The 15536-nt window shown below is 45.3% G+C and overlaps 1 protein-coding gene across 9 annotated transcripts in view; it reads right to left on the reverse strand.

Annotated features, from left to right (window-relative positions):
* Positions 1–1603: 1603 nt before the first annotated feature.
* SCUBE2 (signal peptide, CUB domain and EGF like domain containing 2) overlaps positions 1604–15536 on the reverse strand; it is a 71991-nt gene continuing 58058 nt past the window's right edge. For 6 of the 9 annotated variants that reach the window (XM_063608374.1, XM_034932112.3, XM_014346705.6 and 3 more), the window contains 7 exons: positions 14330–14500; positions 11466–11633; positions 10592–10753; positions 8071–8268; positions 6418–6570; positions 2598–2677; positions 1604–1919 (listed from right to left, as the gene is read on the reverse strand). In XM_063608374.1, the coding sequence (XP_063464444.1) occupies positions 1767–1919; positions 2598–2677; positions 6418–6570; positions 8071–8268; positions 10592–10753; positions 11466–11633; positions 14330–14500 (1085 nt within the window). In that variant the 3' untranslated portion in view covers positions 1604–1766. The remainder of the gene's footprint in view (positions 1920–2597; positions 2678–6417; positions 6571–8070; positions 8269–10591; positions 10754–11465; positions 11634–14329; positions 14501–15536) is intronic. The other 3 variants (XM_055094088.3, XM_055094089.2, XM_063608375.1) reach the window with 1 other exon arrangement.

Consider the following 15536-nt stretch of genomic DNA (forward strand, 5'->3'; position numbering starts at 1 on the left):
TTCCCATCCCTAGCCTTCTTGTGAAATCAGCAAGACAGGATCACACAGTCATGAGCACAAAGTTGCTAACATGCCTGGACAGAATGGTGCAGCTCAGCTCATCTCACCTTCACATCAGTGCGGTCACTAACTCGGGTTTATGTGACATTCGAATTTTCATCTTATGGTTAGACTCAGAAATATAGGCCAAGCTCCAGTATAACAAAGTCCAAGTGCTTGTTTTAATGCTATTTTTTTTTTTTAATGATGATGTTCAAACTTTTGAAGAGAAATCTGAAAATGAATATTTAGGGCCCATCCAAATAAAGAAGTTTGATTAGGACTTTTTAAGAATCAATGTTATTAACAGGTTAAAAAAAGCAACACTGAGATGAAAAGCAAGTTTAACCATAATGAAGTTCTCTTTGTTTTCTTCAAAAATGCTTGTTAAACATTTTTTTAGTACTTTGGTATGGAGAATTGGCTGTGCATAGAATTGTTATTGAAATAACAAAACACTATAGTTGTAGGTAGTCCATCCATTAGGGAAGTGGTGGCTTGTTTGATTGGATTCCTTTTTATTCACTGTAATGAGATTTTTGCTTGGGGATTTAAATGTTTAAAGATTCAATAACATTGAAAATTCAAGTTCAAGAAATGATCGTGAGGCCCTGCTGGCCTGACCCAAAGTGAGATGATCGTGTGGCATTCAGGGGGTGTTTCTGGCAGTGCTGTTACTGTTAAAGAATGAGACCACCCTTCAAGGGGCTGCTCATGTCCACGGAGCAGAGTCCGTCTCTCACATTTGAGACTGGGGAAGGAAGGCATACATGACAGGCTGGGCCTCACCACACCCACCTGGACCTCAGATCCCTTGTGATGGGAAGCCCACTTGGGGCGTAGAACCCTTGGCAATACTGACTCAGGGTTGGTGAAATCTCCTTTTCATGACAATTGATGATTCTCATCCAGTGAGGAAATTACATTTCACCTGAACTCCCCAGTCCCTCAGGCAATGGCCAGCAGAGTGTCGGAGGGCACAGCTGAAGGTGCGAGAGTCAGCATAGTGCATTTGCTGCAGGGTGGAAGCTTGCAACGAGGAAGGCTGGCAATAAATGTACATTATTATGTCTCCAGAAGTGCTTAGTTTTTATTTATTTCTAATTCTTTCTGCTTTTTTTTTTTTTCATGAGCACTGCTTAGAACTCAAGTTCCTGGGATCAAACTTGTATCACACAGGCTGGAGAAGGCTGTGGAGAAACTGAGTCCTCCCAGGTCTCAAGGTGGGTGGAGGGAGCCTGCAGGGGTCTCCTTCCCTCCCCTCTTGCCTGTTCTGCCTGGTCAGAGCCTGCACACGAGTGCAGAGGGCTCCCTTAGAGAGGGCCGGGCTAGAGGAAGCTGAAGTTTCAGAATAAGCAGCTTATTCTGTGGCCTCCTTTCCACTACAGACTCCTTGAGGAGGAGTAAGACCCCAGAAGGACAGGTGAGTCTCACCTAGGCTGACCAAAGTCCAGCTCAGCCAGCCCTTGATCTATCCAAGACATCCGCCCACAGCAGTGAGAAGCTGATGCCACTCAAAGCCATTCTCAGTCTACATCCACGATGCTGGGAAAGAAAAACCAAGTTCAGTTTACCAAAATATCTGTATTATCTATAAAAATTGAACTCTAATGAGTCACTGATACTGGAGGCAGCAATATCCGACTGTGCTGACATGCAGAAGGAAGACAGCTCTGTCCCACCAACCCTATAGCAGAACATTTGTATTGAGTGGCACGTGGGCCGAGTCATTTGTAAGGTCTCAAAAACCTGGACACTTTGGAACGTAGCAATCGGATGAACGATCTTGGAAACATCTCTCGGGACTCCTGGGCTGTGTACTTGAAATAGTTCTGGGGATGGGCCAGGACATCAAACAGAGCCTTGATAAGTTTCTTATCCTAAAAAGAACAGAATTTTTGTTACTGGGCCAAAATATTTAAATACGCTGACATTTTGCCCATGGAACTATAATGACCCAGTATTAGGCCGTAGCTTGCTTAGCTGAAAAACACTTGCAAAAATTGTTTCCTCTGATTTTTATCTTCTTTCCAGTTTTTATTTTTCCTAATTAGTTTTAAGAAGTATGAATTACTTTTATAAATAAAACTTTAATATGTAAAATCCTGTTTTCTTTTTCCCAACCAGATGAATGCAACACTGGGATTTGGGAGTATTTGTAGGATTAGTGATACCACAAGTGTTTATTGCTAATTATTTATAAGTATTTAAACTTTGGTGAATTTTAGGCTTGAAGTATACATAAAGAGCCAAGGATCCTCAACTATTTGGAATTAATAGAAAAACATTATTTGCTGTTGGTTTGGATTTATAAGCAAATTTCTCCCTGCCCCTCCACAAGTTTCCAAATTAAAAAATACAACTTCACTTGACAACACTAAAGACAGCAACCTGATTTTTTTAAAAATTAAGTCTGGTGAAGGTATAAAACTGACCTTGGCCCAGGACAGGCTCTGTGTCTGAAAGGTGGCAACAAGGAGCAGGAGGAGAAGCCTTCTCCAACAGTACTCGGGAAGCTCTGTGGATAACTGCCATGTCCACCTGAGCCAGGCACTCACCTTAAGTATTTCCTGATGGTTCTCAGATGCATAGAGCCTGCCATCTCGAACTATGTCTTCAATGAGTTCCTGGTAGTCCTCTGTTGGAATAAAGAACATGTTTTGCATTCTTATGATTTAGTTGCTTCCAAACTCACTCTTTCACTTTTTGATAAGGTTCTGAGAAATGCCCCTTCTGTGGCTGCTATCACTTAGCATTCTGCTACTGAGAAGACAGTCAGAAGAAAACTTCCACAGACTCCCACCACCACCTCTCTTCATCTACCAGCATCTGCACCCATCTTCCCCGTCCCCTCTTCCCTCAGACGAGCCTCTGTGCATCCAGTCCAGGCTCATCCCTCCACTTAGCATGCCAGGTCCATCTTCTCTCCCCAAATCAACAGCATTGTTCTAGTAATTCTGCTCTTTCTTTCCTACATGATACATTTTTCTCTCTATTGGTCTCTCCCACCAGCATGCAAAAATGCTGTATGTCTCCGACTTTAAAAATCCCTCCCTTGACCTCATTTCTCCCTCCAGCTTCCATCTTACTTACCTGCTCCCTTTTGCAGCAAAAATCCTTAAAAAAATTGCCAGCACCCACTGTCTCTAATTCTTTTCCTTTCTTTCTCTCTTAAACCCAGTCCCATCAGCTTTGGCCCCCATCACTCCTCCAAAACTGCTTGGTGAGACCAGCAATGACCTTCATGTTGTTAAATCCCAACGGCCAGTTCTTGGTCTTCATCCTCCTTGATGCATCAGTAGCTTTTGACCTGGCTGGTCACTCCTCCTCCTTGATCCAGTTCTTCACTGAGCTTCCAGGACACCATGCTCTTTGGTTTTCCTCCTACCTTACCAGTTACTTCTCTGAGGCTTCTTTGCTTTTCTTCTTCTCTCTGACCTATTACCGAAGGAGGGTCCCAGGGCTTAGTCTTTGGTCTTCTCTTCTCTGTCTATACTCACTTCCTGTTGAGCTCATCAGGCTCTCCTTTCCCTCTCACCTCCCCACCTCCCACTTTTTTCTCTATCCTTGTATTATGTAAAACAATGAAGCTTCTTATCCACCAAGAAAGACTCTTCTCTCCTTTATTTGAATGGGGCTGGAGGGTGGAGAATTTGGCTGGTCGGGGAGGAAGAAAACTGTGTGTGTTCTCTCATTACTATTTTTTGTCCTGATGTACACATTAAATGCAGTGCATGCTGTACTTCTCCAAATGCCAATCTTCCCCCTTTGAAGTCTAGCTTATTTCCTATAGGCATCATTCAAATTAAGCATATGCAAAGCACAATCTTTTCCAAATTCCAGACACAAAAAAAATGCCTCTTTGTATGCATATCATGTGCGACAAAGCCAAACACATTATAAGAACATCATTGAAATTGTGTGAGAGGAACTCTTGAAAAGTTTCTCTCAGTTAAGGGATGGCAAATGGAAAGTAATGGTATAATAGTCACAATTACTAATTCGATATGTTTACAATAGCATTGGTACTCCATTAGTGTGGTGTCTTTCTTTTATTTTAGTGAATATAAAATATGAGAATACATTTTCATCTTGAATTCCTCTGCGGCAGTATCTCTCCTCTTTTTGATGATGGGACTTACCATTAAGAATGTCGGTTGCTGTGCTGCGTTCTGGTGTAATAGAAAACTAGACAGCTGTTTGCCACTCCACCAAATGCTTCCCGACTGCTATCGTTTAAAAAAATATTTCTTCTGCTTTTAAGAACTACTGTGTTTCCTTACTTGCTCCAAGTCATTAGAAACCCAGGAAAGTTACAGGTAAGAATCCAGGCTCTGGAGTCCCACAGTCCTGGTTCAAACCTTGCTTTGCAACCTTGCCATGCTGGGACCTTAGGTCAGTTCCTTAAATCCCTAAGCCTGAATGGCCTCATCTATAAAATCAGGAAATAATCAAGTCTACTTTATGGAGTAATTGTGAGGAAAGCACCATGTAAAAGTCACTTCAGCATGTACCTGGCAGTCAGCAATGCTCAATGTGTGTTAGCCCCAGCTACAGTTCTCACCGTTGTCCAGCGCTCAGAGGGCCCGTCTGTAGCAGCCTCATGTGCACCTTCTAAATGTGATTTCTATCCTTCTGGGTTTGAAAAGAAGATATCAAACTTTTTGGAAATATATGTTTGAAAAAAAAAACTCTGAGTGAAGGCCTCGGGAGCTTCTCTGTGGGGAAAATAGCAGTTTCCAACTATTCTCTACTGTGACACATACAAGACTCACTCTCGTGGGCATACACTGCATTATGCGTAATTTTCCCCAGTTGGAGCTACAACTCTTTTTCAATTTAAAAAAATCAAGACATTTTCATGTGTCACAAAGGCAGAGTTGAGAACAGCCATATTTATTTTGAAGTCTCAGTGTCTTTTTGCTTTCTTCCTGATTCCAGATAGGAGAGGTTGCCAGTTGGTTGCTTTTGGGTAGATGAGGCTCTCTGTCTCTCTCAGCAGAGCCATGTGGGAGGCATTTGGGTCCACCCCAAGAGATACTAAAACTCCTTGTCTTGGGTGTTTGTTTGACATTATTTCAGGCAACTGTAGGACAAAGATGATGATCCGTGCTTTTGTTACTTTTTAGGAAAGCCATAGAATATTGTCTTCCCAAACAGTTTTGGCATTTGTCATCCTAAAATCCTTCAGTGGCTTCCTCTAAGATTAAGTCTATCCTCCAGAGCTTGGCCCTGAAGGCTCTTCACAGCTGAACCCCATTCCCTTCTAGTCTCCTCTCTCACTGCCAAGCCCCACACACCCAACCCACTGACCAAATAAGACCATTCGTCAGTCCACACGTACACCGGGGTACTTCATCCTTTGACTTATGTCCTTCCCTCTTTCTGAATGTCCTTCTCCCCCATTTATGCTCAAAATGTATATGTTATTTCAAGACCCACATCTCTCAAGACTTTGCTCTATTCCTTCTAAAAGCTCATGTAAAATTAACTGCTGCTGCTGCTTCCATGCTCACATAGGGCTTTGGGCTGTCATAGCAGCTATAACAATATATATATTTTGTGTTTCTGTCACTAACCATGTTGTTTCCAGCACTTAGGCCAATGCCTGACATAGTAGATGCTCATTAAATATTTGTTGGCTAGGTGAACAAATAAGCTCAGGAAGAAACAAATGACTCCTCTCCTACAGGACTGTGTAGTCCTCCAGGACAAAGATCCAGTTCATTTTATGCTCCTAGTCAATGTTTTCCAACCAAGTCTCAGAGCTAGGTAGAGCCCCAGGGCTCAGATGGGCCACCTCTTCATCTAACATGAAGAAAATTAAAACAGAAGTCATCTGACTTGCCCAAGATCCCACAGTGAGTCAGTGAAAAAGCCAGGACCAGAACTCAGGTCCTTCCCTGCCTCAGGATTCTACCTAATAAAAGCCACAATCATCAGAAGTTAATATTTACTGAACAATTGCTATGTGCCAGGCACTGCCTCAAGTCCTTTAGGAACTCTCACTGAACTCTCAAATAAGTCTAATGATTGATTATCCTCATTCACACATTAAGAACTTGAGGCTTAGAGATGGTGGCATACACAGTCACAGAGAAATCATAGCCAGGCTAATCAGTCTGACTCCAGTGCCCATGTTCTTACTCACCAAGCTATGCTCACTTTTAATATATTTTATAAAACATCTTTTCCTCCTATTGTCAGTGTCCCCAAATGCCTGTTAAAATTTGGCACTTGTGAGTCAGCAATGTCTTTTCCCCTCATCTTGCCTGCCTTTCTGAGCATGTGTGCTTGTCAGCAGTTTGCCAGCTGGCTCCGAAGTTGGCTCTCTTCAAAGCAGAGAGGCTCTTTCCATGTGCTGCAGGCTGTGCTTACCATCATATGTCACGTATGGGACCTGGAACCCTCTAGCGCTGTTCCCTTCATTGGACTTAAACTGAATCCACAGCTTCTTTGACCTGGAGGTGAAGGCGATGGGGCGTTCGTAGGTCTGGCAGGTTTCATATGTTGTCACAGAATTGGATGAAGCTGCCAAGGGAAGTTGGAGAAGGGTGGGGTTCAAGACTCATCACTGATCAGGCATAGAGTAGATGCTCATCTTTCTAAACACTCAAACCATACAATAAGTTATGCTCAAAAGCTCTTCAGGCCCAGCTGAGCCATCATAAGTCAAAGGTCCTGGAAACAGAGTAGATTCAGCTGGTAATTGTGGACCCCCAGGGGAGGCTACGCCTGAAAGACCTGGGGCTTGGCAAGCAGCAGCAGCCCAGGCTGTACCGTTCACTGTAGGAGCTGGGTGAGGGCCTCCCATTCCAGAACTGACCTGCTGTCATCTAATCGTCATCACCACCATTTGCTGCCTAAGATCAGGCAGCGTGCTAGGCAATTTATGGACTTTGTCTCATTTAATCTTCTGAAAACCACAGAAAGTTGGTGCAACCGTTACCTTTTTAATAGAGAGATTAAATACTTGCCCAGGGTCATATAGCCAGTATGTGGTAAAACAAGGATTTAAACCTATACTTGACTTCAGACATTTTAACCACTAATAAGAAGAGCAAACGTTTATATAGTGGCTCCATGTGTCATCATCATTCTTTGTTTCTTTGTTTATTTGCTTGTTTTTTGAGACAAGGTCTGGCTCTGTCTACCAGGCTGGAGTTCAGTGGCATGATCACGGCTCACTGCATCCTCCACCTCCCAGGCTTAAGTGATTCACCCATCTCAGCCTCCCGAGTAGCCGGAACCACAGGCATGCACCATCATGCCCAGCTAATTAAAAAAAAAATGTATAGAGACAGGGTCTCACCGAGCCTGGTCACAAAATCCTGGTTCAGCCTCCTCCCTCAGCCTGGGATTACAGGTGTGAACCACTGTGCCTGGCCTATTCTAAGTGTTTCACAACTATGAACTCCTTTAGTCCTTATAACCTTATAAGGTAGCAACTGTTACTAGCCCCATTTTAACAGATGAGAAGACTGAAGTGCAGAAAGATTCAGAATGTGTGCCCGAGATCATAGAACTAGTAAGAGGTGGAACTGGGACAGAGATCCAGGCAGTCTGGCTGCAGAGAGCCCCTCATTACACTGCCCATAAACTGTGTTGACAGCAGTCTTCCTTTATGGACACTGGACCATGAATCAGGATAGGAGGACAGGTCCCCACCTGGCCAGGCTCGGTCAGTCTCCAAGCCATCAGTTGCAACTCAGTATGAGGCCTTGTCTGGGGCCAACACTGCATGATCCTCTCTGGCTCTCTGGGTCCTTGTGGAAGAGGGTCCAAAACACCCCAGTGAGCACAGAGGGGAAGACTGACCTGCAGGATCACTACCTCTGGGGCCCAGCAAGACGCTTCAGTGTGTGGCTTTCATTTAAATTTTGTTTCTCACCAACTCTATAAACTCATGTTCACCTCTGCTCTAATATGGAGGTGACATTCTAGGCCTGCCTCCTCACATTGAAAGCCTGAGGAGCAGGTCATCAGGCTTCCCAGCTGGCCTGAGAAAGGGAGGGAGGGAGGGAGACGCACAGGTTTTCCGCATCACCAGATAGTCTCCACAGTCGTCCTCTATGGGCAGGAAGATCTCAGGGACCACGATCAGGATGCGGCGCTTCGGGGGTGGGTTGATGGTCCACGTACACTCGGTGTTGGCTGGGTAATTGCCTGGGTAGTTTGGGGATTCAATGTACCCAGTGAAATCTCCCAGCTCCCCTCCACATCTTCTGTCTGAAAAAGGAGATGCCCCGAGTTATGGCACGACACTGTCATCTCTGTCCTGACCACCGATAGCTTGCTGAGCCCCGCAGCACTCCTGTTGCCACCCAGGAATGGGGCATGAAAATGACACCATCTGGGAATGAGTCTGTCATTCCCAGAGGGCCCCCGGTGGGAGCCAAACCATTAACTCCCCACAAGGAGTCTACCCCTCTGAGTTCCTGAGGCACTGTTTTCTCATTAGCCCGAAAGTGTTCACGGTCAGGGCAGGTAATTGTGAACAAAAGGATAAATTTAGCTTTCAGTATTTTGTTTACCAAGTCCAAGTGCCAGAAGAACACATGAGACAGAACTTCTAGGTCTCTCAAAATAGGGGGAACAGAGCTCATTGCTCTGCAGAGACTATCTGACCCTTTTTCAGAGAACTTTGATGAAGACAGACATATATTTTTCACTTTTCTCTCTGGTTAAGACCACATTTTATTTTTTATTCATCTTTAAAAAAAATTATTATTATTTTGAGATGAGGTCCCTCTCTGTTGCCCAGGCTGGAGTGCAGTGGTGCGATCATGGCTCACTGCGCCCTTCACCTCCTGGGCTCAAGCCTCCCAAGAAGCTGGGACCATATGCAAGTGCCATCAGGCCTGGCTAATTTTTTTTCCTCATTTTTTTGTAGAGACAAGGTCTATGCTGCCCAGGCTGGTCTGGAACTCAGGCTCAAGCTACCCCGGCCTTGTCCTCCCAAAGTGCTAGGACTACAGGCATGAGCCACTGCACCCAACCCACATTTTATTTTTAAGGAAGGAAGAAAATTCTAATTAGCTATCAGTAGGTATGGGGCATGCTGGATACCTACGTCTGGCACCAAAGACAGAGGCTGCACACATGTGCACATGCTTGCACAGACCCTCCTTCACCCACAGCACCCAGCTGCATCTTCCTTCATCCCAGAAATGTCACCCAAAGCTCTGAGAGCTCAGAAATGAGAAAGACACAGTCTTTGCTCTCAAGGAGCTCATTATTTAATACTGTCAGGTAAATCTGTGCAAGAGAAGATGTTGAAGGGATTACTTACTTTTTCCCTCTCTAGTTACAACTGGGATTTATTATTACTAGAAAAAAATAAATAGGCTTTTCTTCTTGGAAGAAAAGAGGAGGAAGGGGGAGCCATGGGGCGGAGAATTGCCTTCAGTCCTGAAGGGCTGCCCTAGGAACTCTGCCATAAGGCTCCCATGGGGCCAACCAAGGGCCAGGTGGTGGAATACAAGGGAACATTCATCTTGTTCTAACACTGTGAGCTTTCTAAAGTCCAATCCACCAACAAGCTAGGATATCATGAGGTAGCAAGCTTCCTGTCACAGCAGGTATTCAAGAAGAGACTAGATGGAAGGCTACTTATAAAGATGTTGTTAAAAGGACTTCCTTGCAATAGAGAGAAAACCAGATGATCTTTCAATCATAAAGTTCTAATGATGTACTGCCCCCCTCAGTCCCAAGCTCCTCCAGTTTAGGGGGGGGCCTCCTTGCTCCTCTGATTGCTATCTTAAAGATTAGCTGGGATTTACTTTTGGCCTTTACTACAGAGTTTTTGTTGTAATTTTGGTTATAAATAATGGCTTTAAAAAAAAAGCCTAGACAGCAAGTCCTTAAGTGATTTGCTTCCCTCTTCGTATAAAACACAAACCGGTCTCCTCAGCATCCATCCGAAGCTTTGCCTCCTGGTCTGCCTGAGACTCCCTTCGGCACATTCTAGCCTGAGGTCCAGGGGTCTCCTCCCAAAAGGCCTTTGCTTGCCTCGATCTGTGCTTCCCCCAGCTGCTCTCTCAAACATAAGGCTCTTTCTCCTACTCTTTCCCCACCCTCTCCATCAAAACCTTCTCACACCCTCCAGAAGCCTTTCCTCATCTCTCGAGACAGAGTCAATCGCTCCTTCCTCTGCAGCCTCACTGCCTGAGCTCCTTGCAGGGTCAGCGATGCTGACTAATTCTGCCTAATATCAACCAAGTCTCAGCAGAATGCTGGGCACGTAACAGGTCCTCAAGCAATGCATGCTGATCAAGGCTGGACTAAAATTATGCCCCAGGGAGGAAATTAAGGCAAGTACAGCTTGGAAGTGTGCCTGAGGAAGTAGCCAGGATCAATAAAGATGAGTCGCTCTGCACAGTCAGGCCCTGCTCTCTCTCCATGCTGGTCTGCATGGCTGTGAGCTGGGCTCATAACATCTACATGGTTCTGAGTGAACCTGGGACCTCTGCCCCGTGCCCCCTGCTCTGAGTTGGACCCAGACACATATCTTCTTAGCCAGAACTATGAAAAGCCTTAGAGAGGGACCTACTTTTACACTGGGTTATGTTTGTGGAGCCATCAAAGTCAGTCGTAGTATTTCCTGGGCAAGAAACACAATTATTTTTTCCAAATTCAGGCTGGTATGTTCCCACTGGGCAACGAATACATCGGTGAGTGGTGGTGTTGTAGAAATGTCCAGGTGAACATTGAACTGTGGGTCAAGGGAGGGTGAAAAGAATGAAAAAAAGAAAGATTATTTTTAATCAAATGCAGCACAAAGATTTTAAAGTTTGTGAAAGAAATGTTTATGTGCAAATGAAGTAGGGCTTTCCTACCAATCTGGGGCTAATCAACACTTAATTCCCTAAATAGGCAGTGTGGATGGGGCTCATGAAATAGAGAAATACAGAGGAACAAGATATGTGTGTATCTCCAAAGAGTTTATGGTTCATGCAGAGTCAGGCATCAATGATCACAACTCCAGTCTTCATGCAGAGCACGTCTGTGAGTATAGGGGGCAGGCAGTTGCAGAACTGAGGTTGGGTTTAGAGTTGGGCTCCCTGGGAAAAGGCAGCTGGAGTGGGGTTCTGGAGAAGGGGTATTGGGGGGAAGCTCTAGGTCAGGGCACTGAGATGGAGGAGGGCTAGAGGAAGGAACCAGGGGAACCTGTGTACCAACTGGCTCATCAGTGCCTGATCATCCCTTGTCAGCCTGTCCAAAGGGGCTAAGGTGGCTGGAGGACAGCTTGTCCAGTGAGTTCCAGTGCCCCCTGCACATCCTGCTGGGGCGAGTGGAGCTGGGACCTGAACCCCCAGCCACTGGGGCACTGCATCAGGCTGGGCTTGACTGGAGCCTCACCAGACTCCCATGATACTTAGACGGGAAATCCAATCCTAGAAAAAAGCAAGCTGCCAAGTACTCACCTCTGGTTTCACAGTCCTGAAAGGAAGTAGCTCCCTGATGTTTGGTGGCAAGGCCTCCTCCACAGGGGAAGCAGGAAGTTCGACCAGCTTCAGGCTGGAATGTGCCCAGGGCACAGAGCTGGCAAGGTGCAAAGCCATCTGCAGAATATTCACCAGGTTGACACAGACCTGGAAGGACCAATAGCCTTACGTGAGCAAGGCCTCCAGGCAGACCCTTGCTCCCCACTCTCCAAATGAGATCAACTTCAGTCCAACCTGTTACCCCGTGCTGACCGCAGTTCCCATCTCAGTCAGAGAGCACACAGTCAATGCTGTGGTGCTTCTGACCCTGAGTCAATGGCACATGAGTGCCTGCTGTTTACACACAGGGCTACACAGCACAGTGCAAAGATGGAAACCAAGAAGTCAAGTGTCAACTGCTTCCAAAGTATGGGAAGGCCTGGGTAGTTCTCAGGCTTAGGCCTACACACTGCCTAGGCATCCCCTGCAATGCAGGAGAGAGAGTTCTCTGCCCTGGGACCAATTTGGTAATTAGACCCAGAAGTACCCCTTTACCCAGCTGATTACAGCCTATTGATATAAAGAGTGATCCGGGCTGGGCTTGATGGCTCACGCCTGTAATCTCAACACTCTGGGAGGCTGAGGCAGGAGAATCACTTGAGCCTAGGAGCTCAAGACCAGCCTAGGCAACATGGCGAAATCTCTACAAAAAAATTTAAAAATTAGCCAGACATAGTGGCACATGTCTGTAGTCCCAGCTACTCTGGGACTGAGGCAGGAGGATCACTTGAGCCCAGGAATTCCAGGCTGCAGTGAGCCATATTTGCACCACGGCACTCCAGCCTGGGTGATCCAGAAAGACCTTGTCTCTAAAAAAAAAAGAGTGACCCAAAGAGTCTCCCCTGTTTTAACAATAATATTTACTAAGTTAGATCTTACACATGTTATACCTGGGACAAGAAACACAGTCATAAACAAACAAAAGGATTTCTAAAAGCACATGTTCCTCAGGAATTAGTCATTGGCAAGATGCTATCAAAATCTGCTATCTATCTCTTATATTCTTAATCATCTCTCCTCTATTAATCATAGTGGTCTCATTTTCCACCATAAGTTATAGATATGATGGCATTTCAAGAACACACACCATTGGGAGGAGCCTGGAGCCTGTCAGACCTGGGTTCTGATTCCACATCCTCCACTTGGCTGTGTGACCTTAAAAGAGTCACTGTAGCCTCGTGGAGTTGTAATGATTATATGAATTGTGAATAATTCATATAATATACTTAGCATAATGCCTGGCATAGGTAAATATTCAATACATGGTAGCTATAATAACCATTATTACTAATATTCTTATTGCTGTCATTTTTTTTTTTTTTTTTTTTGAGACAGGGTCTCTGTTGCCTAGGCTGGAGTGCAGTGGCACAATCACAGCTTACTATAGCTTGACCTCCTGGGCTTAAGCTATCCCTGCACCTCAGCCACCTAAGTAGCTGAGATTACCATGTGCCACCACGCTCAGCTAATTTTTTTTTTTTTTCTACAAATGAGGTCTCACTATGTTGCCCAGGCTGGTCTTAGGGTTAGGGTTAGCCACCTGAGCTCAAGTGATCCTGAACCCAAAGTGCTAGGGTTACAGGTATGAGCCACCATGCCTGGCCTAAATTTTTCTTAATAAGGTCACATAGGCCGGGTGCAGTGGCTCACGCCTGTAATACCAACACTTTGGGAGGCCGAGGTGGGTGGATCACCTGAGGTCAGGAGTTTGAGACCAGCCTGGCCAACATGGCGAAACCCCATCTCTGCTAAAATACAAAATTTAGCAGGGCATGGTGGCATGCACCTGTAATCCCAGCTTCTCTGGAGGCTGAGGCATGAGAATCACTTGAACCCAGGAGGTGGAGGTTGCAGTGAGCCGAGATTGCACCACAGCACTCCAGCCTTGGTGACAGAGTGAGACTCTGTCTCAAGAAAATATAATAATAATGTCACATACAAGGGTAAATTCATGCCAAAATGTCACCCCTTATCAACCTTGCAGTTAGTTTTGGAGTTTTATAACAGACCAAAGATACGATAGGAGTCACACAGTCAATATGAGGATTTGATTTTTAAGCCAGAAACAGCCTTGCAGTTCAGTTTGGAGTTATTTAGGTGGGAAGTAAAGCTGAGGCTGGGAGTCACTCCAAGGACAGCCGTGGGAGCAGCACAAGGGGTCTTCACTCTGCCGTGGCCATCAGATATAGATCACCATTCAGATCACACCTGCCACTGGAGCCCACAGAGTGTCAATACAGCCAGCCCTTCTCCCATTTAATAAAAGGAAGACATTTAATCATAAAGTAAATAGGAAAGCCCACAGAGCTTGAGGTTGACTTCAAAGTTAACATGTTGTAAGAGATAATTAAAAGCTCTTCACAGAGGAGGCCCCAGTTTTAACAAAATGAACGGATATATTTGTTTTAAATAAAAAAGCTAAGAATTTGAGACCAAAGCTGGAGAAAAACCCAGACCTCCTCTCTTCATTTTAACACTTTCAAAACAGTACCTATAGATAGGGAAATCACTCAGGTCTCAGGTGTATATATTTCCAGTGAAGAAAGCACGCAGTTTCAACACTTACGCTCTTCTGCTAGTGTATTCTACCCCATCTTCATTTATTTGCTCAAATGAGTATCTGCCCAGCATGTGTCAGGCACTGACCTAGGCACTGGTGAGCCAAAGATGAATCGAGCCAACGTGGTCCCTGCTTGTAGGAAGCCCCAGGTGAGTGTGCATTGTCTGGAGTCCTTGAGATGCCTTCTGTCTAAACAATGACATCAGAGATGGGAGGAGTAGGAAGGAACAGACAGCATCCTTACCTCCACATTCAGACATATTCCAAGCTTCTGGGGTCTTCAGGGCCCCAGAATTTCCTGGTCTTGGGCATGGTTCACAAGTAATTTGTCCTTCCTCATTTTGGAAGGTTCCATTTGGACATAAAATGCAGCGTTCTTGTGCTCCATCATAATAGGTCCCAGCCCTGCAACTGACTAGCCAAAAGGGAAACAATCTGGTCAGTGTGGACACAAAGGCCAAGGAAGGATGATGTGAGTTCTAGAGATGAAGGCAAATAGATGGCACTGACCACACCACCCGCCGCATGCAAACTCCCTGAATATGCAGTGCGCCCTGCCTTGGTTCTCTCTGCACACCTCTGCACAGCTTGATCCTTATTGCCCCGTTAGAGGTGTTTACAGCTCTGTCTCTCCCTAGACCAGGAGCTCCTTGAGAATAGGGATCACAAGGGTTCGAATTATTTTTGTAGCACAAGCACTTGATGGTTGAAGAGAGATTTTTAAAAATCCTGGATCTCCCTACTTCACAGGGCTGTTGACACAATTATAGAGGTGAAAATCATTCATCGAACATAGGTCTAGTGCTGGAAGAACAGAGTGTTATTAATTCTGTCTGGTGGCATCCTGGAAGGTGTCCTAGAGGAGGTCACATTTGTGTCAGGCCTTGAAGGATGAATAGGATCTTCGCAGTTGGGAAAGGGGGCAGGTTCTAAAAGTTCATGCATTAAATAAGGAGGAGAGGAAAGAAAAGGTTGGGAATAGACTGCAAAAGTTCTTGAGTGCCAGGCATTTGGATTTTATTGTCACAGGTAAAGGAATCATTGAAAGGACAGGAGTCAGGCATGGTGGTGTGCGTCTGTAGTCCTAGCTACTGGGGAGGCTAAGATGGAATCACCTGAGCCTAGGAATTTGAGTCTAGCCTTGGCAACATAGTGAAAATGAGACCCCTTCTCGAAAAAAGAAAAAAGAAAAGAAGAGGAAGATGTCCAGAAGCTGTGTTTTGAAAAGTTCATTCTCTGGTGGCCGGCTGGGATGGGTGGTGATCTCAAGACTCTTACAAAATAGCACACTTCAGATTCACAATAAATAATACAACAGGCTGTGTGCAGTGGCTCACACCTATGATCCCAGCACTTTAGAAGGCCAAGGTGGGTGGATCACCTGAGGTCAGGAGTTCCAGACCAGCCTGGCCAACATGGAGAAACCCCGTCTCTACTGAAAAAACAAACAA

Source organism: Pan paniscus, chromosome 9, assembly GCF_029289425.2.
Source record: "Pan paniscus chromosome 9, NHGRI_mPanPan1-v2.0_pri, whole genome shotgun sequence".
NCBI classification, from domain to species: domain Eukaryota; kingdom Metazoa; phylum Chordata; class Mammalia; order Primates; family Hominidae; genus Pan; species Pan paniscus.